Consider the following 25,980-nt stretch of genomic DNA (forward strand, 5'->3'; position numbering starts at 1 on the left):
CTGTTTAGATCACATAAATGAGTATTAAGGAGACTGAGGACTTTTGCTTTTGGCTATTTACCTGTACCCCTGAGCCAGCTCTTCCATATGCTTATTTGTGACTGCAGCCTTCTGTTTCTTAACAATTATATAGGGTCTGGAATAGAAAAACAGAAAAAAACCCAAAAAACAAAACAGATTTACAGTAGTTCAACAAAAGAATTAAATCAGTAAGCTTACTATAGTTAAATGAGGGAAGCGGTAGATATGATCAAACTTATTTCTGGAGTGCTTGAGGACACCAGGTATTTTTTACAAGTGTGAGTGCACAGGGGCCTATTTTCTCTTTCTCACATACACACGCACACACACGTGCACACGCACACACCAGCTCATGTGTGCACATATACATGTATAAACACACAGTCCTTTCTCCAAGTATCTTTGGAAATATTTGGTTCTGAATGAGAAAGCAGTATGAAATGATACTCAATAAAGTCTAGAAAAAAAAAACCTTTAATACCTTTAATATATATTTTTAAAAACTGTGTAAATGCATCCATCATACCAAAAGCCTCTCCTGATTTCATACTGGGAATATGGAGAGGTCAGCAGGCAGAGAACCATCACCAAGGAAAACAATGGCATTTTGTAGTGAAGGTCTGATGACTTCCAGCTGTCTAGAGTGGCTTGCTTTAGGACAAACATCCCTGGGCTACACTAGCAGGGTACTTAAAGCTACACACAACCAAAGAGTAGGCATGAGTTTGCAGGGAATATAGCTTTTTCACTTTGGGATTTTTAGTGATGTAATGGGCGTAAGGTAGAGAGCTTTGGTCCACACGTTCTGGTAGATTAACCTGTTAACTGTCAGCGGTGATTTGCCTCTGAGGGCTTCGCCATCACGAGGAAACACCCAACACAAAGGACGGCATGCAGCATGAAACGTCAAGGGCTGTTGCTATTTGGACAAGCGGCTCTTACAGAGAGGAGCAAGTAACCAGCAGACACTCGTGCGCTCCACCCTCAAGTCCAAATAACTATTTGAGGACTAATGAGCACTTTTAAACAGTTAAGAAGAGGAGCTGCACAATTACAAAAGGGGGTACAAGCTGCTGGAAAGTGAACAGGGTGAACTCTTCATGAGACTCAACACTGCCTCAAAATCCTGGCTGCCCCTTGGCAGGGAAGCAGAGACCCTGCTGCCTCCCTCATTTGGGGCTGCAGTTTAGTTCAGCTTAAGAGGCTGAGAAGTGATGGCAGAGCAGGGGTAGGAGAGGGAGGGGACCACACTTGGCCACCTCAGTTACCTTTCAGTTTACTCAATGAATTCTACTAATTCTTCCTGCCAGATCTATGTTGTGTCGTTATACAATCACTTCTAAAAAAAAAAGAACTAGTTTTCTTTTAGGCTATGTCATATTATATGGGATGTAATGAAAAAGAAAAATCCTAAAACAGATTAAGCTAGAAAATGTCAGTGTTTTCCCCACCCTTAATTGGACCATGTTAATAGCTATAAATAAGCATCCAGTGTTTGCCTGGCACCCTACAAGGCACTTACCAGACCTTATATCAATCCTAGGGAGGTATTGTTATTTACATATTTACAGTTGAGGAATCAAGGCCCAGAGACTTAAGTAATAAACTCGGAGTCACACAAGTCAGTAAGTGGGACATTAGGATTCAAACACAGGTATAGCATCAGTTAGGGCTCTCTGGTTGCAAAGAATAGGAACCAACTCTGGCAGATTTAAGCAAAGATGGAATTTACAAAAAAATAAGAAAATTTTAAGGAATTTACCAAAAGGCTAAGAATTTACTAGAAGGATAAGAGTCAAAGAAAAAAGGTGCAATGCTCAGCCTCAGAAAGAAAAGGAGCCAGAACAGTCCCAAGTATCCAGAAAGGCAGGGGTAACAAGCAGTCTCTTGTATGCATCGCTGCCAGGATGAATCTGTTCCAACCACTTCTTCCCTTGAGCTATTCTCTTTGGGATTCAAACTCTCTGGAGAGACAGTCTGACTGGCCTGGCTTGGGTCAGCTGCCTGACCTTTGGCTGAGCAGGAGACAGCACCTGACTGACCGTCCCAAGAAGACTGCCAGTGAGGAAGGGCAATCCTCAAAGGAGAATGAGGAGGGTAACTGGAAGGAAACAAGGATGCCAGATAGACACAGACACTGGCAGTCCACTCTCCCAGCTGGGCAGACTTCCAAGCTCTTGCCACCACTCTAACCACTGCCAGCTCACTGACTTGTGCCCTCACACTACCTGAGGTCCACAAAGAAAGACTTTGGTGAATCAAGTGAAGGCCTATGAAACAAGGTGACATCCTCAGCTGGAGTCCCTGCCTGTCCCCAAAGGACCAGATACCATGTCATGTTCATCTTCGTAACCCCACCTCCGACACAGCACCTGTACAAAATAGGCCCTAAATATGTGCGGAATGAATATAAGGCACCTACTCTTCTACCGGATCTAATGTTATGGTATCTCTTCATGCTTCTATGTTTCTTATTCTTGCCATTCCTTAGCCTTTCTCCTTTCCTCCTTTATCCTTTAAAGCAATCCTACTCATCCTTTAAAGGTCAGTTCATAGCAACAGAATATAGTGGGTAAAATCAGGACTGTTGAAGTCAAATGAATTCTAAGAAATTCCGGGTGAAAAACAGACTCCACCACTACCTGGCTTTGGGTAATTTACTTAGTCTCACTAAACCCCGGTACCTCATTTGTTAAATGAAAATAATAATCCAACCTTATAGGGTTGAATGTAGTTAAAGCCTTACACATAATACATCTATTAAGATAATAAATAATGGCTAGCACTTATTACTCGCAGAGTTGGTTGTTATTACTAATTATTTCTGCCTTTCCCAGCGGACTGAGTTCTCTGAGGGCAGAGACTGACTCCCATTAATCTTTGAATCCCCAGTAGCCAGTATGCATATTCATGAGGTGTTTGCTAAGTGAATTAAATTTATCTTAACAATGAAAGAGGTTAAAGCAGCTTCAAAAATAAAAACAAGTCCATTTCTTTCAAAAGCAAACATAAAGAGATCTTAACAACTCTTTCTAGCCACATCTACCTGCACAGCCTTCCTCCATCAGAGGAAATATAGACACACCGATCTGTCAGATTCGTTGAGATGGAAACAAATTCATTGATATATCCTGCTCTTCGCATCAGTCGAAATGTATTCACCAGCTTCTTGTGATCTCGAATGACACCCAGGATGTTACCTAAGCAGAAAGAAGAATAGTCAAGACCGAAATAAAAAATAAATCTAATGGGATTTAAAATATCTACTCAATAAAAACAATAAGAAGCACTGAGCAGTCATTTGGAAGTACTGTTATTAAGCCTGCAGCCAGTCCACAAGGCTGGAGGGAGCAGCAGAGTGGAGTGGTCAAGGGCAGCCCGGGGTGGGGACCGGAGTCCAGGGCCAGGCCTACCACGCCCTGGCTGCATAACACTGGTGAAGTCAGCCTCAGTCTCCTCGTCTGTCAGCACCGTGCAGGGACATGAACTCGGGTCCAGACCCCTGGGTCTGAACACTGCCTCTACCACTTCTACAGGGTCGATGTGAGGATTAAATGAGCTGATCTCATGGAAAGCACTTAGAACTGGACATAGCACCTAGTAACTGCTATTTTTAAACCGGTTTTGTTGTCATCATCTGAGAAATGAGGAAAATGGCCTTTGGCTCCCAGGGCTAGTGTGAGGATTTAGAGAGGTACTGGGTGAGTACCCAGAGTAAGAACCCACTCAGCGTTAGCTGCCAGAATTCACTGAGCGAGGCAGGCAGCCAACAGCCCTGTTTTCCTTCTCACCAGCCCACGCGGGAAATGGTGAAGGCCTCCCAGAGCAGGAAGAAGGGGGAGAAGAGCATGGGGGCTGAGGCCAGGATGAGCACATGCAGCACACCTGTGAGGGGACAGGCACCCAGGCCACCAAGCCACACCTGCTGCAGCATCTCTGGAGGACTCTCAAGTGGGTGGGAAGGGGTATGAGAGAAGCAACTGGAGCAGAAGCTGAAGGAAAGGGACCCTCTCGCCAGAGGCTGCTGACAATCACTCACTCAGTGGCTGAATACAAGTCATCTCACAATAAGGGCTGATCTGATTATTTCTGCAGAACGTCTCACATATTTAACTTGAACTTAAAGATACCGTATTGAGCCTCACTTCACTGTGCATACGCTGCCAGCTGTCAAAGCTACCCTTTAGCTCTGATGGCTGTATTGTCTCAGAACCTGGATCACTCAGCCAATGGAATAACTGTTTCTGTTACCATTTTTTCTACCTTTCAATTAACGTCAACCTGGGTCCAGAATTAAAGTATACTCAGGGGGTACAGCTCAGTGGCAGAGAATTTGACTGCAGAATTAAAGTATATTTGTGCTCTATATACATGGATAATAGTTGATTCCCTCCCCCTCCCAAACAGACTGTTTAGGATCAACATGTCTCCATAATATACTCACCATTAAGAAAGACAAGAAACACATTTGGGTAAGACAGCTCTTCCCCACATAATAAATTCACATCTTCTACTCCCAAGTTACTGGCTAATTTAACAATGGGTCCATCTTCCATGTCAGTTGTGATGTGCGTCATAAGGGCCAAGTTTTTAACCAAACCACATGCCTAAAAAGCAAAAGACAGTCATTTCTAAGAATGAACATGAGTAACACAAAGTACAGTTTGTGTCTGAAAATAGCTCACCACTCCACTGGTGACAAGGCAAAGCAGTACAGCCTCGTAGGGAACACTTTGGAGATTCATACAAAGCCTTAAGGATATACCTACCCCTTATCCTAGAGGAATTTATCCTGAACTAGAAAGCAAGGATATAAACGTAGATTTAGCCACAGACATGCTCAGCACAGTACTATTTGAACTGGAAGTAATGATGACATTATAAACGTCCCCTCCCCAAAGAAACCAATTGCCTAAATTGCTATTCCCTGACAACAGAACACCACGGTCATTAAGATGACACTGTATAAAAACAGTAAAGGAAAACACTGATAATTGTGAATACATAAAAATATAAAACTGCTGGCCTGAAATGAGAAAGAGTCTGCAAAATAACTGGCCGGCACTCTCCAAGCTTCTTGGTCATAAAAGACAAAGAGTGAAGAACCGCTTCAGAATAAGAGGCTAAGGAGACTCAACAACTGAGAGCAATCCTGGATCAAAAAAAGACAGTGGGGCAACTGGCAAAATCTGAATCAGGTCTACAGATTATAATATTGTTATCAGTGTTAATTTCATAACTGGGGTTATGAAAGTTGATAACTGGGGCTATGAGGTTGATAACTGTGCTATAGTTACATAAGATGTCACATTTGGGGAATCTAGGTGAAGGATCATGGAGATTCTTTGCACTATTTTTGCAACTTTTTTTGTATGCCTGAAATTACTTCAAAGTAAGAAGGAAATGAAAAAAATATTTTTAAACTTCTGTACAACCAGAAGAAAAACATCTAAAGCAAACATATAAACAAGGACGTAATACAGCAAATTAAGAAAAAAAACAAAAACACTTGAGACACATGTGACATGTAAAGATTACATCTTCAATCTTAGAAACCATCTACTGTAGTGATGCACAAAACAGGTACTTCATCTAGATTAGTTGAAGCAATCTCTGGGAAATTTAGTGTTCCAAAACTCAAGATGTGTAAGTTATGCAAATTTGACAAGCTGGAAAATTTTAATGTGAATTTCCATATGGTTTAAGATAAATCAGAAGAAGAATGATAATTTCTAAAAATTATAACCCTGTATGGACTTGTATTTTTCACCTCTCCCAAGTCATAACTAATTCCTACACTTTGGAACATATATCTTTTACCTGTCATATTTAACTTATTTGTTCACTCAGCATATGTTTATGGGGCCGTTAGTCTGAATGAGGCTCTGGGCTAGGAGCTTGGGATACAATGGTGAACCTAACATGGTTCCTTCCTCCAGAATTTTACAATTTAGAAGGCATAAAATCAAGTGAAACCAACAGTGGTTAACATGAAGTAGAAAGGGCCACGACACAGGAAGCAGTGGGTGCTATGGATGTAAACCAATTTAAACTCCTTGGTTTAGTGTTCTGGTAACTGCTTATGTTTCCTATATAAGTGAGTTGGAATCCAACTTAGGTCTTGGACTGTGTGCTCCTAGTTGGCTGCAACTGTGACTCTGATGTCCCTTAAGTACAGCCACAGAAAATAAGAAGTTGCTTAAAAAGAGCTCCTTGTGAGCAAAGGTGATGGGTCTCTTAATTTTCCTTCATATTCTTATCCCCTCTTCACTGCCTGGTTTGACTCTTGGGATAAACTAAAACAAGCAAGAAAATTTGGACAATATTTCTATTTAGGTGAGATAATAAATCAAAGACTTCTGTAGGTACTGTTTGGGAATGATACTGATGACATTCTGATGGCTGCATCAACATTTCTCTGCCAGATACGTGGCTGACCCCAAAAACGATACAGCCAGGGGGAACGGGAGAAGAAGCAGAGCATCACCAACAGGCATGACCACTGACACAGCGGAGACTCCTTGGGGACCTTACCTCTCCTTCAGGAGTGTCCGAAGGGCAGAGCATTCCCCACTGAGATGGCTGGAGCGATCGAGGGCCACTCACTTTTCTTGTTTTTTCAAACTGGGAAGAGATTCTTGTCATCATGCCCAGTGCGGATATATATGACAAGCGAGACAGCACCTGAGTCACACCCTGGCGATCCATTTTAAATCTCTTCAGAGACCAATTTCCCTGAAGGGAGAGGAAAGACATGAGACTACCCCTGATCCATTCATGTGGCCTGATACTCTGAAGTCACTCGGAGAGGCTCAGCATAGGAACTGCTTGTTTGTGAAATGAGAGCCATGATATATATTCAGAAATCAAAATGTCACAATTAAAATTTAGCCAAGTTACTCACCGGGGTTTTCTAGGAATTTAATGAATATTACCTATATCTAGCAACCACCTCGGAATGCTTCAACGCATCAACGTCATCCCATCAGAGTGGGTATTTTCTGAAGAACTAATTATGTTCTGAACAAGCCAGTTCAACCAAAGATTTCCACTGGAAGCAATAAGCTAACTAAAAGAACACTAGCAGTTTCTACACACATTTAAGGTAACACTAGCTTGAAGCTCAAAGAGATAATTTCATGTTGCAATGTGCCATTATCTGGAGGTCTTCCAAAATTAGTTTTAATGAGAGGAAAATACAGCAACAGAAAAAAGACTCTAATAGCACTTACCAGGGAAAATGAATAACTATAGGCTTCTTAATCAAGGCTAAAAGTTGCACACATATTCATATTAATAAATATTATATACCTTCTTTGGCTACCATGTCAATCTTAAAATAGATTCATATGAAATAAATTTTAAACATTAAATTTACCTTATCTCCTATGCATTGAAAGTACTGAAATATATTAAATATATTATTTTATAGTGGTATTAATTGTACACATTAAATATTCTCAAGGATAATTCAGGATTAAGGTTAGGAATCATTAAGTTTTCAACTCATGGTAATGTGAATTAATAGAAAATAGTATGCAGAGAAAAAGCAAAGTAGAAAACAAAATGTCAAAAAGTGATTGATTCAATGATCTTTCTGATTCAAAGGGAAAAAATTACATCTGCTAAACAGTGGTTCTTCATTTTTTTGATAATCTGATGAAAGCTATGACTATTCTCGAGAAAAATGCACATAGGACCACAAACAGAAAATTTGCCTTCAATTTCAAGGAAGGACTCATGGATCCCAGATTAAAACCCCTCACAGTAGAAAAACTTATCTGTTTGAATTTAAATACCTGACTTCAGGGGAGCTCCTCACAAATTAAAGTTTAAGCATTATTTCAGTGAAGATCTATCACTTCAGAAACTTGAGTTTTTGATAGAGTGGAAAAAAGCTAAAACCTATGAAGAAACTTGATGCATTACAAAGCAAAGAAATGGAGCAAACACACTGATCCCACAAGTTAACTTCTCATATTGCTTGTTGAGTTAACTCCTTTTATTCTTTGAATGAGAATGAACCTAGTAAACTGACTTATGACCACAAAGTAAGAGCAAGGAAGATAAATAAATATTCAGCACAGAATTCAACTAAGACAGCAGCTGCTGGCAAACAGGAAGTAGATGCGGAGTGAAGCCGAGATGTTCAGCAAGATAATCTTTTCCAATATTCTTCAGGAGTTTTAAAAAGGGAGAGAGGAGAAACAGACAAAGCGTCTAAAACTGCTCCTCTGAGAAATTTATTTGTCGAAAATAGTCTCCATATGACAACAATCACAATTTTAGAAGTTGATCTTTTTCTGGTTGTCTACAGACTGGGGTTCACCTGTAACAAGGCCTACTACTGATTTTCCTAATAAGCAGTCTGCTCCCAGACGTAAAGTGGTATCACTTAGGGGCAAAACAACTACTCAAAACAGCTATTCTGACCTGAAAATCATGGGTCAAAAGCAAAGAAAAGTCATTCTAACAGAAGTGTGTTCAAGTGCTCTTTGGAGACTTCTCTTCAAATATTCAGGAATCTACTTCCAGACAAGTTTGGGCCACAGGAGTGTGAGGGGCCTAAAGAGGCACAAAGCCCAGGCTCCCCTCAGGTCCAGATGGAGCTGTCATGGCGAGGGCTGCTCAAACAGACCCACGGCAAATTTCTCAAGTCAAGTAGGGCAGCAAGTCGACCACTAATTCTTTCATTGTTAAGGGAGTCCACGTGCTACACTATACTCTTCTTTTGTTGGGGACCAAATCCCATCCATAAAACTAATTTTAATGTCTGGCATACAAAACGTGAACAAGACTTTATCAGATAGACCTATAGATGTTACGCTTTAAGAAAGGGAGCAAAAACCTATCTGATAACCCTTTATGAACAGCCGGAGCCCTGAATACACAGCAGCTGCTGAGGCCTGAATTCATCACTCACGTGAGAACAGCTGATAGCTCTTTGAGGAATATAAACCTACAGTGAAATGAAACATGTTGTACTGTTTTGGACAAACGCTGTCATTAATTAATAAACCTACTTGTAATACATCAGTTTTATGACAGAAGAAATGGGGAAAAGGATCCATTGAAAGAATGGGTATTAACGGTTAAACTAAAAGATTTTTCCCTTATGTAAACGTATATCTATTTTCTTATTGCCTCATATAACAGGAACTATAATTTGGCAATGAAGTCATATAGTAGTAAAATTCCTACCGATTTAAACTGTAGACTATCTTTCAAAGTAGAAAATTTATGACTTAAATATATATATACTTTTTTCACCTAGATTCTCAAAGTATCAGTACTTTAAATTTCCCACTGAACAGGTTTACAAATAAGTTACAAAACTCTACCCAAATGACTGAAGACTTACGGTTGAAATGGCATTCACCATGCCATTGGTAATCTGGTCCTGACGCATGTGTTTCACAACATCAAACTGGGCTGCTCTTTGCTTAGGAATCACCTGGTCTGCAATCTTCTTCATTTCAGAATTAAATTTTTTGAACAAATCTTCAAAAAGAAGAGATAAAAGCTAAAGGAAAAAAAAAGTATATGGTGAACTTTCAAAATGCATTACTAGCTTATTTACTAAGTTTTAGGTCCTTATTAAACTTTGTTTAAAAAAAGATGGAGAAACTGCTTAAAACTGAAAAAAATATATCTTAAAATTCAATTTGATAAACATGTACTTTTATTGATATATGTGCTTATCACTATGCTTGGTGTTGGGAATAAGAGCAAAGATGACAATCCCTGCATTCATAGATTTTTAATTTAGACCAGTCATTCCCAGACTGAGGTTTCATTGACCAGTGACCTAAATAAATGAAGAAAATATTTATGGATAAGAAGACGATTTTAAGGTTACTAACTTTCCCCAAATTGATCTAAAATTCCACTGCAACTCTAATCAAAATCCCCAGGTTTTTAATGAAAATTGAGGCTAACTCTAAAATTTATGTGGAAAAGCTAAGACCCTAAAATAGCCAAGACACTCCTGAAAAAGAAGGCAAATGGACTGATTAACGTATAGATAAACTGACCAGTGGACAGAACACAAAGTCCAGAAACAAACAACACATATATTAAAATTTGTCATATGATAGAGATGGCATTTCAGATCAGTAAGTAAATGAATGACTACAAATAAATGGTGCTAGGACAACCGGTTATTCATTTCAGAAACAAATGAAACTGCTTCCTTACTTCATTCCATACCCCAAAATCCAACAAATACCAAAGGCATAAGTTTAAGATATAAAGAGTACTAACTATTAAAAAGAAGAAAGGTTTGACAACTTAAAATTACAAACTTCTAGAATTAAAAGATACCATAAAGTTAAAAAAAAAAAAATCCAGACTGGGAGAAGATACCAGCAACACATGTAACTGACAAAAAACTGGATCCAAAGAACACCAAAAAAATCTTAAAACCAATAAGGAAAATACAAACAGCCCAAAAGACATTTAAGAAAAAACAGGAATGGTCAATAAGCATATGAAAGAGAGGCTTAATCTCATTAGTAATGACGGAAATGCAAATTAAGCCCACCAGGAGATGGTACTGTGCACCCGCTAGATCAGACAAAAATGTTTAGTTTCGACACTAAGTCATAGGATGGAGACCATCAGGACTTATGTACAGTGCAGTGTTCAAATACTTGGGAAACTAGTTTGACACTCTCCAGTCAAGTTGAAGATTTAACTTGATTCCATGACTGGGCAATCCTATTTGTAGAAACTCTTTCATGTAGGCACCAGAAGATATGAATAAAAATGTTCTTTTTTTTAAAAAAAGGGAAGTCATACAAAGGTATTGATAAGCAGGATAGATAAAGGGATATTTATCATATGTATCATATCTTTACACAATTGAATACAAAAATGAAAGTGAAATACAGTGGCATGAAAAAATATAGATGAACCTTTAAAACAATGTTAAGTGAAGAAAAAAGTTGCAGAAGAACGTATATGATATGAATCTATTTTTAAAAAACTCAAAAATAATGCCAAGTTCTTGGATTGGAAGAATCAAATATTGTTAAAATGACCATACTACCAAAGGCAATCTGCAGATTCAATGCAATCCCTATCAAATTACCAATGGCATTTTTCACAGACCTAGGACAAATAATTTTAAAATTTGTATGGAAACACAAAAGACCCCAGACAGCCAAAACAATCTTGAGAAAGAAGAACGGAGCTGGAGGAATCAAGCTCCCTGGCTTCAGACTACACTACAAAGCTACAGGAATCAAAACAGTATGGTACTGGCACAAAAACAGACACATAGATCAATGGAACAGGATAGAAAGCCCAGAAATAAACCCATGCACTTATGGTCAATTAATCTATGACAAAGGAGGCAAGAATACACAATGGAGAAAAGACAGTCTTTTCATTAAGTGGTGCTGCGAAAACTGGACAGCTACATGTAAAAGAATGAAATTAAAACATTCTGCATGTAAGTGATATCATATGATATTTGTCTTTGACTTACTTCACTCAGTATGACATATGTGGAATCTAAAAAAATGGTATAAATTAACCTATTTACAAAACAGAAATAGAGTCACAGATGTAGAAAACAAACTTATGGTTACTAAGGGGAAAGGGTTGTGGAGAGGGATAAACTGGGAGACTGGGATTGACATACACACACTACTATATATAAAAGAAATTGAAACTAACACAACATTGTAAATCAATTGTACCCCAATAAAAATTAAAAAAAGAGAGACAACTAATAAGAACCTACTGCATAGCACAGGAAACTCTACTCAATACTCTGTAATGACCTATATGGCAACAGAATCTAAAAAAGAGTGAATATATGTACATGTATAACTGATTCACTTTGCTGTACAGCAGAAACTAACACAACACTGTAAATCAACTAACTCTAATAAAAATTAATTTAAAAAATAAATAAAACATTCTCTAACACTATATATTAAAAAAAACAAAACCTCAAAACGGATTAAAGACCTAAATGTAAGACTGGATCCTAGAGGAAAATATAGGCAGAACACTCTTTGACATAAATCACAGCAATGTTTTTTTTGGATCCATCTCCTAGAGTAATGGAAATAAAAACAAAAATAAATAAATTAAACCTAGTTAAATTTAAAAGCTTTTGCACGGCAAAGGAAACCATCAGCAAAATGAAAAGACAACCTACAGAATGGGAGAAAATATTGCAAACAATGTGACCAACAAGAGATGAATTTCCAAAATAGACAAACAGCTCATACAGCTCAATGTCAAAAAAACAATATCAAAAAAACAAAAAATGGGCAGAAGATCTAAATAGACATTTCTCCAAAGAAGACATACAGATGGCCAACAGGCACATGAAAAAATGCTCAACATTGCTAACTATTACAGAAATGCAAATCAAAACTACAATGAGGTACCACCTCACACCAGTCAGAATGGCCATCATTAAAAAGTCTACAAATAACAAATGTTGGAGAGGGTGTGGAGAAAAGGGAACCTTCTTGCACGGTTGGTGGGAATGTAAATTTGTAGAGCCACTATGGAGAACAGTATGGAGGTTCCTTAAACAACTAAAAACAGACTTACCATATGATCCAGCAATCTCACTCCTGGGCCTATATCCTGAGAAAACTATAATTTGAAAAGATACGTGCACCCCAATGTTCACTGCTGCACTATTTACAACAGCCAAGACATGGAAGCACCCTAAATGTCCATTGACAGATAAATGGATAAAGAAGATGTGGTAGAGATATACAATGGAATATTACTCAGCCATAAAAAAGAATGAAATAATGCCATTCAAAGCAACATGGTTGGACCCAGTGATTATCATACTAAGTGAAGTAAGTCAGAGAAAGATAAATATCTTATGATATCACTTATATGTGGAATCTAAAAAACGATATAAATGAACTTATTTACAAAACAGAAACAGACTCACAGACATAGAAAACAAACTTATGGTTACCAAAAAGGAAAAGGGTAGGGGGGAGAGGATAAATTAGGAGCGTAGGATTAACAGATAAACACTACACTATACAAAACAGATAAACAACAAGGACCTACTGTATAGCACAAGGAACTATATTCAGTATCTTGTAATAACCTATAATGGAAAAGAATCTGAAAAAGAATATAAATCTACATACATACAAACACACAAACATATATATAACTGAATCACTCTGCTGTACACCTGAAACACAACATTGTAAATCAACTATACTTCAATAAAAGAAAGTGAAACTTACATTGTAATAAACTATTTTTAAATTTTTAAATAAATGATGCAATAAAAAAGAAAATAATGAGTACTCAAATTCAGGATAGTGGGGAAAAGAGAAGACAGAGTAAGGAAGAAATATATAAGTAAATGAAATGGTAATTAACGGTCAATTATTAAGAATTACTTAAGTTGGTAGTGGATTTGAGGGTGTTGATTTTATTTGTCCCCTTCGTAACTTACATATCTGTGACATTTTTATTTATACTTTTTATGTTAAAAATTATATAATAAATTATATTAAACCATAGTAACCATGGAAAACAAATCAAAGGGATGGAATAGGAAGTCATAAAAATAGACTAGGACGGTTCTGTCTCCAGAATTGATAGAGTAGCTCCTATCAGATGGATTCATCTGCTCATAAAAATTATAAACGCTGGACAAAATATTGGAACTATTTGAAGGCACTGGAGAGTAAAAGCAGGCAGAAACTGAAGGAAAGTTGACACTTATCGAAAGTGCATTTCCATTTTTAAGGCTTTTCAACTAAGAGTAGGACACATTAACAAAAAGGGTCCAAATTACACTGGAAGCTAAAACTCGGAGAGAGACCCACAGTTTTACTGGATTGAAGGACCAGAGGGAAAAGATCTGAGCCACCACAGTAGCTGGAAGGTGAGAGGAAATTCATAGAAAGGAGAGAACCACAAATAAAATCAACACCCTCAAATCCACTACCAACTTAATCTTGCGAGAAAACCCCAAGATTATGTATATAAACTTTGCCCAACTCTGTGGCTGACCCCTGAACTACACATTGAAAGGTGTGGCCCATGTCCCCTACTGCCCCAAATCAGGTGTGGGCTGTGACTGCATTTTTCAATAAAGTCTTTTTTCAATAAAGTAAAGTAAGTGAAGCTGTGACTTTTGAGACCAGGTCATTAAGGCCACACAGATTCTCTTGTGCATGTGAAACTCACTTGGAGTCCTGAGCCACTCTGATGCCACAGCACTGGAATGGTCAAGACCGAGCTGAGCCCAGCCTTCCAGACACCCCACCACCTCCGGCAGAACAACTACCAACCGAGCCCCATGTGAAACAGAAGAATCACACAGCCAAATCCTGCCTGAATTCCTGACCCACAAAATTGTGAGATACAACAAAACGGTGATTGTCTTAAGCCATGCAATGCAGAAACAGATATAACCAGAACACCATTTATATACAGTTCTCAAAACTAAATAAGTGGCTTATGACAAATAAATAGCAGGCATACTTCTTCAATAATCAAATATATTATTACAATGACTTAAATTCCCCTGAAAAATTAATTATATTAGTTTTTTTTTCCTTTATAGAGGAAGAAAAAAGTAGGATATATTTGTAATCTAAGCTACCTAACCAAACAGTAATGTAATATTGGGGGACATTATATATGCACCCATTATACAGTTAAACAGGAATTCTGAAGTTCAGTGAAATCTTGTAAGCTAAAGATTTTCCAAATTTCACACTATTCTTGAATGCTTATAACCCACTGGTAGTTTTCTGACTCAAAATGGAGACATTAAAACCAATGAGTCTCCTCCAGCCACTGTTGAAGAAAGCATTTCCTAAATGGAACGTTACTTTACACTCTTCTCCCTTAAGGTAGACAAGTCCTTCCACTTTTCTACTAAAATCAACTTTGCAGATGGGAAAGCCAGGATCCTGAACTTGATTTACCATGTCAGAAGTGTTCTAAAAAGAAAACTTCCTCCTCTGAGAGCTTAATCCTATCTTCTACTCAGACCCAGCAGTTTCCTTCGTGGAAGAAAGAATATGGGAATGGAAGCAGGTGCAGGGGAGGAGAGGGATGGAGAAGCCCATTTCAGCAACTTCCTGTGTAAACTGGCAAAAGGAACTTGAATAAGCATCCTGAACAGAAGCAAATGCCCTTAACCTAAACCACAAAAGCTCAGCTCTACTTTAATTAGTTCCTTACACTTAGACTTTTGTGTCTCAAATTATGACAAAGTTTTTTTGGATCCTAGCTGAATTTGTTGTAGCCCCCTGATTCAAGCACAAGGAAATGCCCCGGTACTAAACAAGTAAAATGTAAGAGCACACTCAACAAAACTAATGCCTCATTAATAAATTTCTCCACCCTTAAAATTTCAACGTAAGAGAAATAACGTTCTCCAGCTCACAGAGCAGTGAGACGCTATAAGGCCAAGTCACACAATAAGCCACATTATTTAGGTCAAGAGTAAAATGATTAAAAGGGATGGAATGCTGGTGATAATATTCAATACCTTTCATTGCTAGCATGAGGCCTTTCAGCCTGCCTAAGACAGGAGCACTAAAGAGCAAATTATATTTAAGAAAAAATGCTGACAGCTCATCAATTGATTTTCAATGAAAATGCTAAAAAAAATTAATAAAGAGTTAAGCTGCTGAAATACAGTTTCACCAATTAGCTTAATGTCAGAGAATTCTAATTAGGCGTCTTGAGATTGCTATTTAGTATTTAAGCCTTCAGAGTGCCAAATTCTCCTTTTCACACAAGCTGGTTGCAAAATTAAAGACATTAGGCAGCCTTAATTACATTATCAGAACAGCTGGGATTAGGCAATCTCTGAAGTCAAGACGGCATTCTTTTGTCACAGGGTGGAAATCCCTGGCTTTCCAGGGTGCCGGATTTTGGTGCCATTCCATATCTCACCCATACAAAGCAAGCTGCATTAGAAACAAAAAAATTTGCAGACGAAGAATAGAGTAATGCTCAGCAAATAATGAACACATTACTGAAAAAGAAAAGGTAGGTGAAAAGATTAAGCCTGAAATCGGTAGGTTTTGCTAACACCTCTATTGGCGGCTGGCCGGCCAGCCCTCTGGTGGCAGTGAGACTAAGGGAAAGCTCTGTAAACTGGCTTGGCCAGTGGATACAGCTCTGTTATCTAAAGCTGAAGCACATTTATACTCCGTCATCCCACGGGGTGTGAAATTAGCAGATATTGTTTTTACACAGTTTTGCCAACACAATGTCTTTTATGTCTTTACATTGTTTATAAAGCAATGTTTCCTTGCACATGGGAACCCTCTTTTTAATTCTAATTTTTTAAGCAACAGGATAGTCTCTCCTCTCCCCTCTCAACTCCATTCCTTAGTCCTCCAAACACCCAACATTTTTTTTTTAAAGGACTCATTTAACAGCATGATTTCTTTTCCAAATAAAAAACTGTAAAAATTGGGATTGTTGGTGGTGGGGATTCGCACAATCCCCTGAACAGTGGTCAATCTGAAGGTGGCCAAAAACCCACCTGTTGGCATTAGCCACTAACCAGACAGAACTTCCCAAGAATTCTGGGCATTAATTTTTTCTCAAAACCTAAAACTGCTCTAATTTTTCAATTCCAGTTTTTTACATTTTAGATGTGGTAATTAATATCTGCTGTTATCATTCCAGGCACCATCACTGTCATCTGGAATACTGCGTAGTCTCCTAACTGGTCCATTCCTGGTCTGTTCATCTCCAAATCAGATCTCTTAAACTGAAAATCAGATGGTGTCACTTCCCCGATTTTGACTCTCTTGTGGTTTTCCACTGCATGCGAAATTAAATCCAAAACTCTTCCCATGGCCTGTGATGCTAGTTCTACAATGTCCTCTTTCACCACCCCTAAACCTCACACTCCAGCCACAATGGTCCTTTTCCAGTTCCTCCAATACAGGCGCTACCTGGGGATGTATGTTGCTTGTGCGGGTCTCTTGATGGAATGCAGTTCCTGAGGTTGCGTGAGACTGGCTTCTCCTCACTCAAGTCTCAGCTGGAATGTCTGAGGGCTCGGCTTAAAATATATCGCTTTTTCAAAGAGGTCTTTCCTGACCATCCAGAGTAAAGTTAACACCCCTTCCCCCAACCAACATCCCAACTCTAGCTCTAATATTAATTAGTCTGTTTTTGGTTTGCCTTAAACACTTACGACCATCTAATATCACATTTATTTACTGTTTACTTGTTCCTTGTTTGTCTCCTCTACCAAAATATACACTGTTGAGAGCAGGTGCCCCATCAAGTCTCATTCACTATTGCACCTCCGGTGTCTAGTACTTTATCTGGGGACAGAGAGATGAATGTGAATGTAAGTGGTTCCTGCCCTCAATGAGTTTACAGTCTAAAGGGGGAAAGAAGCGAGCAGGTAGAGAATTGTACAGCAATTCAGCATGCAAATAAAGACCTAAACGACCGAGCTACTAACTACTCCTGGGGTTCACAGGTGGTTTCAAAGAATGATGAATGCGTAGGAGCCCCTCATGATGGGGAAGGAGAAGGGGAGATAAGGGAGGGGCAACTTAGGCAGAAGACATAACTCAAAGGATGAAAGAGCATCACACTGTTTGGGAAGGAGTGGCTCACCTTAGCATGAGATGAGGCTGAAAGGTGTACAGGGCCAAGATCATCAAGGACGCTGACAAGCCTGCTAAACAGTCTACACCTGGGGACTTCCCTGGCGGTCCAGTGGTTAAGACTTCACCTTCCAGTGCAGGGGGTGCGAGATCGATGGCTGGTTGGGGAGCTAAGATCCCACATGCCTCGGGGCCAAAATAAAAAAAGAGTCTACACCTGGTTCTGTAGAGCAGTAAGACTGTGTTTATGAACTTCACAGAGGAGTTTCAGGGGAAGGGCAAACAGGCAGAGAAACAAGCCCTTATACCCCACCTCAACCAGAGAGGCTCAACTTTTATCTGTTTCAATATTGGGATTCTGAGTAAGACTTCATGCTTTAAAAATCTTGAAACTCACACCTGAAGCTCAGGCCTGCTGAGGGATGCTCCCGGGAAATGGACCTGTGCTTCACCGAATCTCACAGTAAATGCTCAGGAATGTGTTGGGATGGCTTTGCACCAGGTAAATAGGCAGGCACCTGGTCAGAGCCTCCAGAACAGACAGATGGGAGGGGCAGGTGAGAATCAGAGAAAGCACATAAAAAGATTCAAACATACTAATGCTGTGTTCACTCTTGAGTTGGGACATGTGAATATCTGCTTTATTGAGTCTTAATACACAAACACACATACGTGTTATATATAGTCCTGTATGCATGAAAATTTTCATAACTAAAAAGCACATACACAAAAGCAGGCATATGTCAAATTCTGTGGCAACACACACATTAAATGATTAAATCCCCACTAAGTAAGCAGACATACTGCTTTGAATATACGTTTCATACTAATGAGGACAAAATGTTCCTTTATGTGATTTCTTCTAAAACTGCAAAGCCTGACTCCAAACTTGCCCTTGACAAAGGACCCCAAAGGAGGCCAGAAAACTTAGCATAAATTCACACAGGCCTGAATGTCCACAAGCCATGAGCTTCCAACAGTAAAACTTTAAAAAGCCAGTTAATAAAGATATTTGTATATGCATAGGGTGTCTCTGGAAGGACAGAGGAGATGAAGAGAAAAGTGACCATTACTGGGAGGAGGAACTGAGAACTAGGTCAGGTGAAAGGGTGGGGAGGGGTCAGAGTGGGAGAAAGACTCATTTTCACTGTAAACTTCCTTGTAATTGTTTTAAAGTCTTTTTACTGTACTAATATGTTATGTTAAATGGTTTTTGTTAAATGTTTTAAAAACATTTTTACTGTGTATTATTAGTTTTATTTTAATATCTGCTGTTTTATAATGTTTACTGTTACATTATTTTTTAATCATAACATTGTTCTTTAAAAATTAAAAATACTTGCTTAAATTGGTAAGACAAATAACCACAAGAATGGGGGAAGGAACATCTTACATTCCAGCTATGGTTGAAAGAACTATACAGAATGTTTCAGCTGTTTGCTGCAAGGAGACAGGATTCAGAGGTTTACAGCCCAGTTAAATGCCTTAAAACAAACAAGAAACAAACATTCTTCAGAGGAATAAAAGAGAATCCCGAGTCTCTACCATTCATCATCCACAATGTCCATCAGGATACAATCCAAGATTGTTACACACATGAAGAAAAAGGAGAACATGATCCATACTCAAGAGAAAACTGAATCAAGAAATTGATCCGGAGATGATTGATATGTGGGAATTAGACCAGAATTCTAAAACAGCTGTTAAAGTTCAAGGGTGTAAATGAAAATATGGTTGTGATGAATAAACAAACAAGAAATCTCAGTAGAGAAAATATACCCAAATGAAATTTCTACAACTGAAAAATACAATATCTAAACTAAAAAATTAACTGGATGAGTGTAATAGCATATTAGAGACAACATAAGAAAAAGTAAGGGAACCTGAAAATAGATCAGTAGAAATTATCCAATCTGAAAAAGAGAGTAAAATTGAAAAAAAAATCAACACAGCCTTAATACCAAAGGGCCTAACAATATAATGAGTCAGAAGGAGAAGAGAGAATAGTACAAAAAAGATATTTAAAGAAATAAAGACTAAAAATGTCTCAAATTTGATTAGACATAAATTTACAGACTTAAGAACTTAGTGAGCCCTAAGTAGGATATTAACAGAGACCACCACACCAAGGCACTTTTTTAAAACCAAAGATAGGGACTTCCCTGGTGGCACAGTGGATAAGACTCTGCACTCCCAGTGCAGAGGGCCTGGGTTCAATCCCTGGTCAAGGAACTAGATCCCACACACATGCTGCAACTAAGAGTTTGCGTGCCACAAGTAAGGAGCCCACCTGCTGCAAACAAGGAGCCCACGTGCTGCAACTAAGGAGCTGGCAAACTGCAACTAAAGAGCCCTGGAGCCACAACTAAGGAGCCTGCCTGCCGCAACTAAGACCCACTACAACTGAGACCCAGTGCAACTGGCCAACAAACCAACTAAATAAATAAAACAGAGAGAAAATATCAAAAGCAGCCAGGTCTATATTCTAGCTGTTTGATTTAAAGGGAATTTCTGATTTAAATGCTGAAACATGAAGCTTCGAAGTTTTACACACCTGTTACCCAGTTGAAGGGGATACATACTCTCAAAATAAGATAAAATTTATCAGGCTAAGACTGAAGATGAGATAAAAGATGTCCTCACTAATCTACTTCTACTACATCACCAAAAAAAGTTAGGGGATTGTTTACTTGTTTATTGTCTATCTCTCTCACTAGACTATATGGACTAAGAGAAAAGGGACCTTTGTCTGTCTTATTTTCCCTGTATACCAGTTTCTAGAACTATGCCTGGCACATGATAGGAGTTTAATAAATATTTGTTAACTGAATGAATGATATTACTTAAAGCCACACATCATGTCCTACATTAAACAGAATGAGGGTAAACAACTCAAAAAGAGATATAATATAGGTAACACTATTAACATATTTAAAGAACTAAGAGTTTTCATAGCAATTGTTAAGTCAGAGATAATAAGTCATGTGTGAATGTTTATACTCCAAATATACAAAACCTATATTCCATTCAACCATCTCTTCCTCCTATCTAAAATGAACACTAAATTAATTTTTATTGAGGAAAATAAAATAAGATTCCTGACATAAAATAATTAAATCACCTGTCCTGCCAACTCCAATCGCTTGTTACCATAATAATCTCTGTCGTCAACTTTATTATCTCCTTGGGCCAGAATTACTCTTCGCACCATCACTGCGGTATAGATACATTTGGCTCGGAAATTGAATTCTTTAACCTGTAATTCAGAAATCAGAGAAAATTTCTGAGACAATGCACATTAAAATTTAAGGTGCCTCAAGAAAACAGTCAATGTTATCATATTTAAATAAGAAAATAATGAACTGTTTTGATGCTCCCTATTCAAAGAAATTCAACTAGTCTATAAACTTCCTGAGAGCTGAGATGATGACTTTTCATCTTTGTACTCAATACCTGTGGTAACTTTTCTTCAAAGATGACCACCATCAACTCCTTTCCTCCCTATATGTTTTATGCCATTCCTTCATTAAGAGGTGGAGTCCATCACCCACTTTGGGTTGGCCTGTAAACGAGAAGTTTCCACTTCCTTTTTCTTAAAGTCCTGAAGTACTATGTGAGAAGTCTAGGACACTTTGTTGGGGAGAAAAGGGCCACTTGGAAAAGCAACGAGGAGCCAGAGATATGAGTGAAGATGCATCTTGGATGTCCACCCCAGTCGAACCTTTGGATGACTCCATCCTCAGCTGCTGTCTGTCTGCAACTTCATGAGACCCAAAATGAGAACCTCCTTCCCCACCACCAAGCCCAGTCAAACCAGAGAACCATGAGAGAGAGCAAAAAACTGTTATCTCAAGCCATTAAATTTTGGAAATGTTTGTTATGCAGCAATAAATAACAGGAATGGTATGTTGTCAGGACTCACCAAATATCTATGGAATGAATCAACAGACTGATGAATAAATTTGCTGCAAATGTTCTATTCAATCTTCTCTTCTACAACTGAAATCTACATAAACAAATCTGGCCCAATCAGTAAGTTAAATCAGAACTGGTTAAATCATTGCACTGGTTTGTTTGGGGAGACAAAAACCTTAGGTAACTAGGTAAATTCTTTCTCTACAACCTAAACGATGAGTTCTGAGAGTATGGACTAAGCTCCTGCCAATTCTAAGGAACATTTTATAGGTTTGACTATAGAAAATTCATATTATAAAATTTTTGTTTTACTTTCCTTAATCATTGAGTAAGATCCCAATGATATCCTATTAAGTTTATCACTGACAGATTAAAGAACAGCAACCGGTCTCCTTCACACATTTTTCTGTTGCTGCTAAGGAATTACACTAAATGATATAGGATGTTAGAAATTCTGTATATGTTTCCAAAAGTTCATTCTCCTTCAAAGGAAGTTTCACGTCTTCATTAGGTCAATTTATCCCCTTTCTATTACTGAGAACTTTAGAATGTGTTAAAGAAATGTGTTAATTTTGGAATCTGGTAAGAGAAAAAGCAGCCCTAAAAGCTATTTTGTCATCTTATACTCACAAAACAATTACATCAATAAGAAAGGTTGGAATAAATCTAGATCTTCAAAAAGAAAAGTCTCTGGTCCATCCTCAAACAAACAAATAAACAAACAAAAAAACCCTATAACCCTAACACCAATTACCACAACATTGGGCAGAAGAACCCAGTCTTTGAGTAGCTATAAGTTATTTACATTCTCAGTTGGTATTTACAAACTGTATGGTCCTCCATTCAGATACATCTAATTTATTTTTTTTTCTGATTTTAATGTGGTGAGTTACATTGAACATGCAACTCTTCTAGTTGTATTTACTTTTTTTGTTAATAAAAAAATGAAGCAAATTTTCATTAACCAAATTTTCAACTTTTAACAAAGTCCGAATCACGTGTTTATTTTGCATAAATAGTGGGAGACTCTCCCAAGACATTTATAAGTAGAAATAAATATGGATATTTACAGCAGATGCCCCACTGCACTTTAAAAGGCACTTGAACATTAACTCATTTTGCCGTTCCCCCCTTTTTAAACTACTATATGCTGAAAAGTAAACCTTAGGTCTAAATTGAAAAAATAAGTTAATACTGAGCCCATTTTTCCTACTGATATGGAGAGTGGGAATCCTTTAATCTAGTAGCTGACATCACTTTTTGGTAGAATGCCAATAATAGTTCCGTTATCCCTTTGTGAACTATCTGAAAGAGGGAGAGAAAAAAGACCTACCAAATGAGCTTGGAACACTGAAACAGAATTGTTATCGCCAAAACTCTGGAGTCCTTTTAATATCATCTTGGAGGAAAAAAGAGGTCTTAGGCATCTTGGGGAAACCCTTAGAGCAGTGGTTTCCAAATTTTAGTGTGCATCATAATTATTGCAGGGCCTGTTAGAACAGATTGCTGGGCCCCACTCCCAGAGTGTCTGACTCAGTATGTCTATGGTAGGGTCCAAGAACTTCTGGCAAGTTCCCAGGTGATGCTGACTCTACTACATAGTCTGAAAAACTCTCATTTCCAAGGAACTGAGAGGCTGGGCTTCGGAGCCAAAGCCTCAAGTACAAGTGTAGGGACTGCTGAGCATCCTGCCTATCTCTCTTCCTCTATGTAGATACATCTGAACCAGTGCTTTCTACATTTTAGTCATTCAAGTACCACCATCATGATTATTGTCATATCTCTGTAACACTTAAAGTCCTAATTATTTAATATTTTTTGTCAACTTTAAACAACTCATTTTTAAGTAAGCTTCATCTATACAATAATACCATAAAATCCTAAATATCACAGCAATGGATTTAATGTGCTAGTTGTATTTTTTCTAATAAGTACATAATTATTCAAAGAAAAATGTCCTTATATAATCTAAAATCACCTCTAACAGTATTCTTAGGTAAATACTGTCCTAAACCATTCTGGAAAATGAAGGTCTTTTCTTGGTTTATCTATTCTGACTTTACTCCTCACTGGATCATATATAACAAAACTTCTTTTTTTAAAAAATGTATTTATTTATTTTTGGCTGCATTGGGTCTTCATTGCTGCACAGGGGCTACTCTTCATTGCAGTGCACAGGCTTCTCATTGCGGTGGCTTCTCTTGTTGAAGAGCACAGGCTCTAGGCACACGGGCTTCAGTAGTTGTAGCACGCAGGCTCAGTAGTTGTGGCTCACGGGCTTAGTTGCTCCATGGCATGTGGGATTTTCCCAGACCAGGGCTCGAACCCATGCCCCGTGTTACGAGGTGGATTCTTAACCACTGTGCCACCAGGGAAGCCCTAACAAAACTACAGAAACGGTAGCTTAGGCCCACTGCAACCACACAAAAGTACCAATGTTCAGCTTTATCAATTTACATAAATAAATTTTGGTATAGCCAGCATTCTATCAGCTAAGGCTCTTTAACCAAAAGGTCTCCTCAGCTGTTGTACAAAGCTAAGTGAGGCCCCAATGGAGACGTGATGGCCATGTCTGGGAGCCAGCAAACCATGGAGCTTTATGTGCACCCTATCACTGAATTGGCACAATGGTATTAGTTTCATTGTTCAGATGAGAAAACTGAAGCTTAGAAAAGTTAAGATTTGCCCAAAGTAAATCAGCTAGGAAGTTAAGAAACCCAGTGTGAACCCTTGTCTCTCTGGCTCTGAAGCCCTTGTTATTTCCACTACTCATTTTTGCGTTTTTTTTTTTTTTTTTTGCAGTACGCGGGCCTCTCACTGTTGTGGCCTCTCCCGTTGCAGAGCACAGGCTCCGGATGCGCAGGCTCAGCGGCCATGGCTCACGGGCCCAGCCACTCCGCAGCATGTGGGATCTTCCCAGACCGGGGCACGAACCCGTGTCCCCTGCATCGGCAGGCGGACTCTCAACCACTGCACCACCAGAGAAGCCCATAAACTGTTTTTCTAATCACCTAAAATTCAGTTCAGACACAGCTTTAACATTAAGAGTTGTCTAATTCTTTGAATTAGATCAAGGATAAACATAAATGAGTGGCAGCCAAAGGGCAGAATCAGAGACCCATATTATTTGGCCAACAAGGTGTTTCAAAATAAGAAAACAATCATTAAGATTCAGTTTAGGTGGTCACTGTTCACTTCTGCAGTTCCTTCAACTTTCCTTTATTTATAATCAGCCCCTGAATGTAGAGTCTGCAATCCCTGAATTAGATCATAGTGCATAATACACATGCTAATTCATCAAAAACCAGACTGTTTGGTTAATAAGCTAGTCTGACTAACAAATAATTTTATAACTTAGAAAGAGTAGCATATATATTAAATGGGAGTGGGAGAAGAACAACTCTTGCCAACATGGCTGATCTCTGTTTAATAATAAGTTAATTTAAAAAAACAAATATTAAGGGTCAGAAGATGGGATTCTAGCTCTCTCTCTCTCTCTGACAACTAACCAGCTGGATGACAAGGTAAATCATCTAGCTTTGCCAGACCTGAGCATCTTCACTGTAAGTGAAGGAGGCTGGACAATGTGAACTCTAAAATTCAAGGTCTAGCAGATAAGCCCACCCAATATTTTAATAAGTATCTATGGTAGTGATAGTAACATAACATTGAGAATGCACCTAATGCCTCAGAAATGTACATATAAAAATGGTACATTTGGGGGACTTCCCAGGTGGCGCAGTGGTTAAGAATCCACCTCGTAACGCAGGGGACACGGGTTTGAGCCCTGGTCCAGGAAGATCCCAGCCCGTGTGCCATAACTACTGAGCCTGTGCTCTAGAGCCCATGAGCCACAACTACTGAGCCCGTGTGCCACAACTACTGAAGCCCATGCGCCTAGAGCTCGTGCTCCGCAACAAGAGAAGCCACGACAATGAGAAGCCCGTGCACCAAAACAAAGAGTAGCCCCCACTCGCCACAACTAGAGGAAGCCTGCACGCAGAAACGAAGACCCAACACAGCCAAAAATAAATACATAAATAAAAAAATTTTTTTTTAAATAGGTAAATTCTATGTTATGTATATATTACCACAATTAAAAAAAAAGTATCCATATGGGCAAGGCACTGTAAGCTCGTTTTAAGTTATTTAAAAATATCTAAGACACCATCTCTGTCCTTCAAAAGGAGAAATCTAGTAGCAGTGCTACTATATACATGAATATAAAAAAACTGTAATTTTGGATTGAAAGAAGAACCAAGAGAGAGTAAACATGATGATGATACAATACAGCTAACATTCTCTAAGTACAAATAAACTATTGATAATGGAAGATTATTTCCAGGGCAGTTCACTGGAGAGTGCTCTTTAGGATTCTCTCTTTTCTTAAGGAGCTATACTTTAATTAATGTAAACTTGCATTCAAAATTCTTTA

At 38.4% G+C, this 25,980-nt stretch overlaps 1 protein-coding gene across 1 annotated transcript in view; it reads right to left on the reverse strand.

The window, feature by feature from the left end:
• POLR3B (RNA polymerase III subunit B) overlaps nucleotides 1–25,980 on the reverse strand; it is a 114,928-nt gene that overhangs the window by 54,207 nt on the left and 34,741 nt on the right. Inside the window, exons 12-17 of the mRNA XM_065886727.1 lie at nucleotides 20,752–20,886; nucleotides 9,383–9,544; nucleotides 6,556–6,756; nucleotides 4,466–4,628; nucleotides 3,068–3,221; nucleotides 62–136 (exon numbers count right to left, since the gene is read on the reverse strand). Of these exons, the coding sequence (XP_065742799.1) occupies nucleotides 62–136; nucleotides 3,068–3,221; nucleotides 4,466–4,628; nucleotides 6,556–6,756; nucleotides 9,383–9,544; nucleotides 20,752–20,886 (890 nt within the window). The remainder of the gene's footprint in view (nucleotides 1–61; nucleotides 137–3,067; nucleotides 3,222–4,465; nucleotides 4,629–6,555; nucleotides 6,757–9,382; nucleotides 9,545–20,751; nucleotides 20,887–25,980) is intronic.

This window comes from Phocoena phocoena, chromosome 11, assembly GCF_963924675.1.
Source record: "Phocoena phocoena chromosome 11, mPhoPho1.1, whole genome shotgun sequence".
Taxonomy (NCBI): domain Eukaryota; kingdom Metazoa; phylum Chordata; class Mammalia; order Artiodactyla; family Phocoenidae; genus Phocoena; species Phocoena phocoena.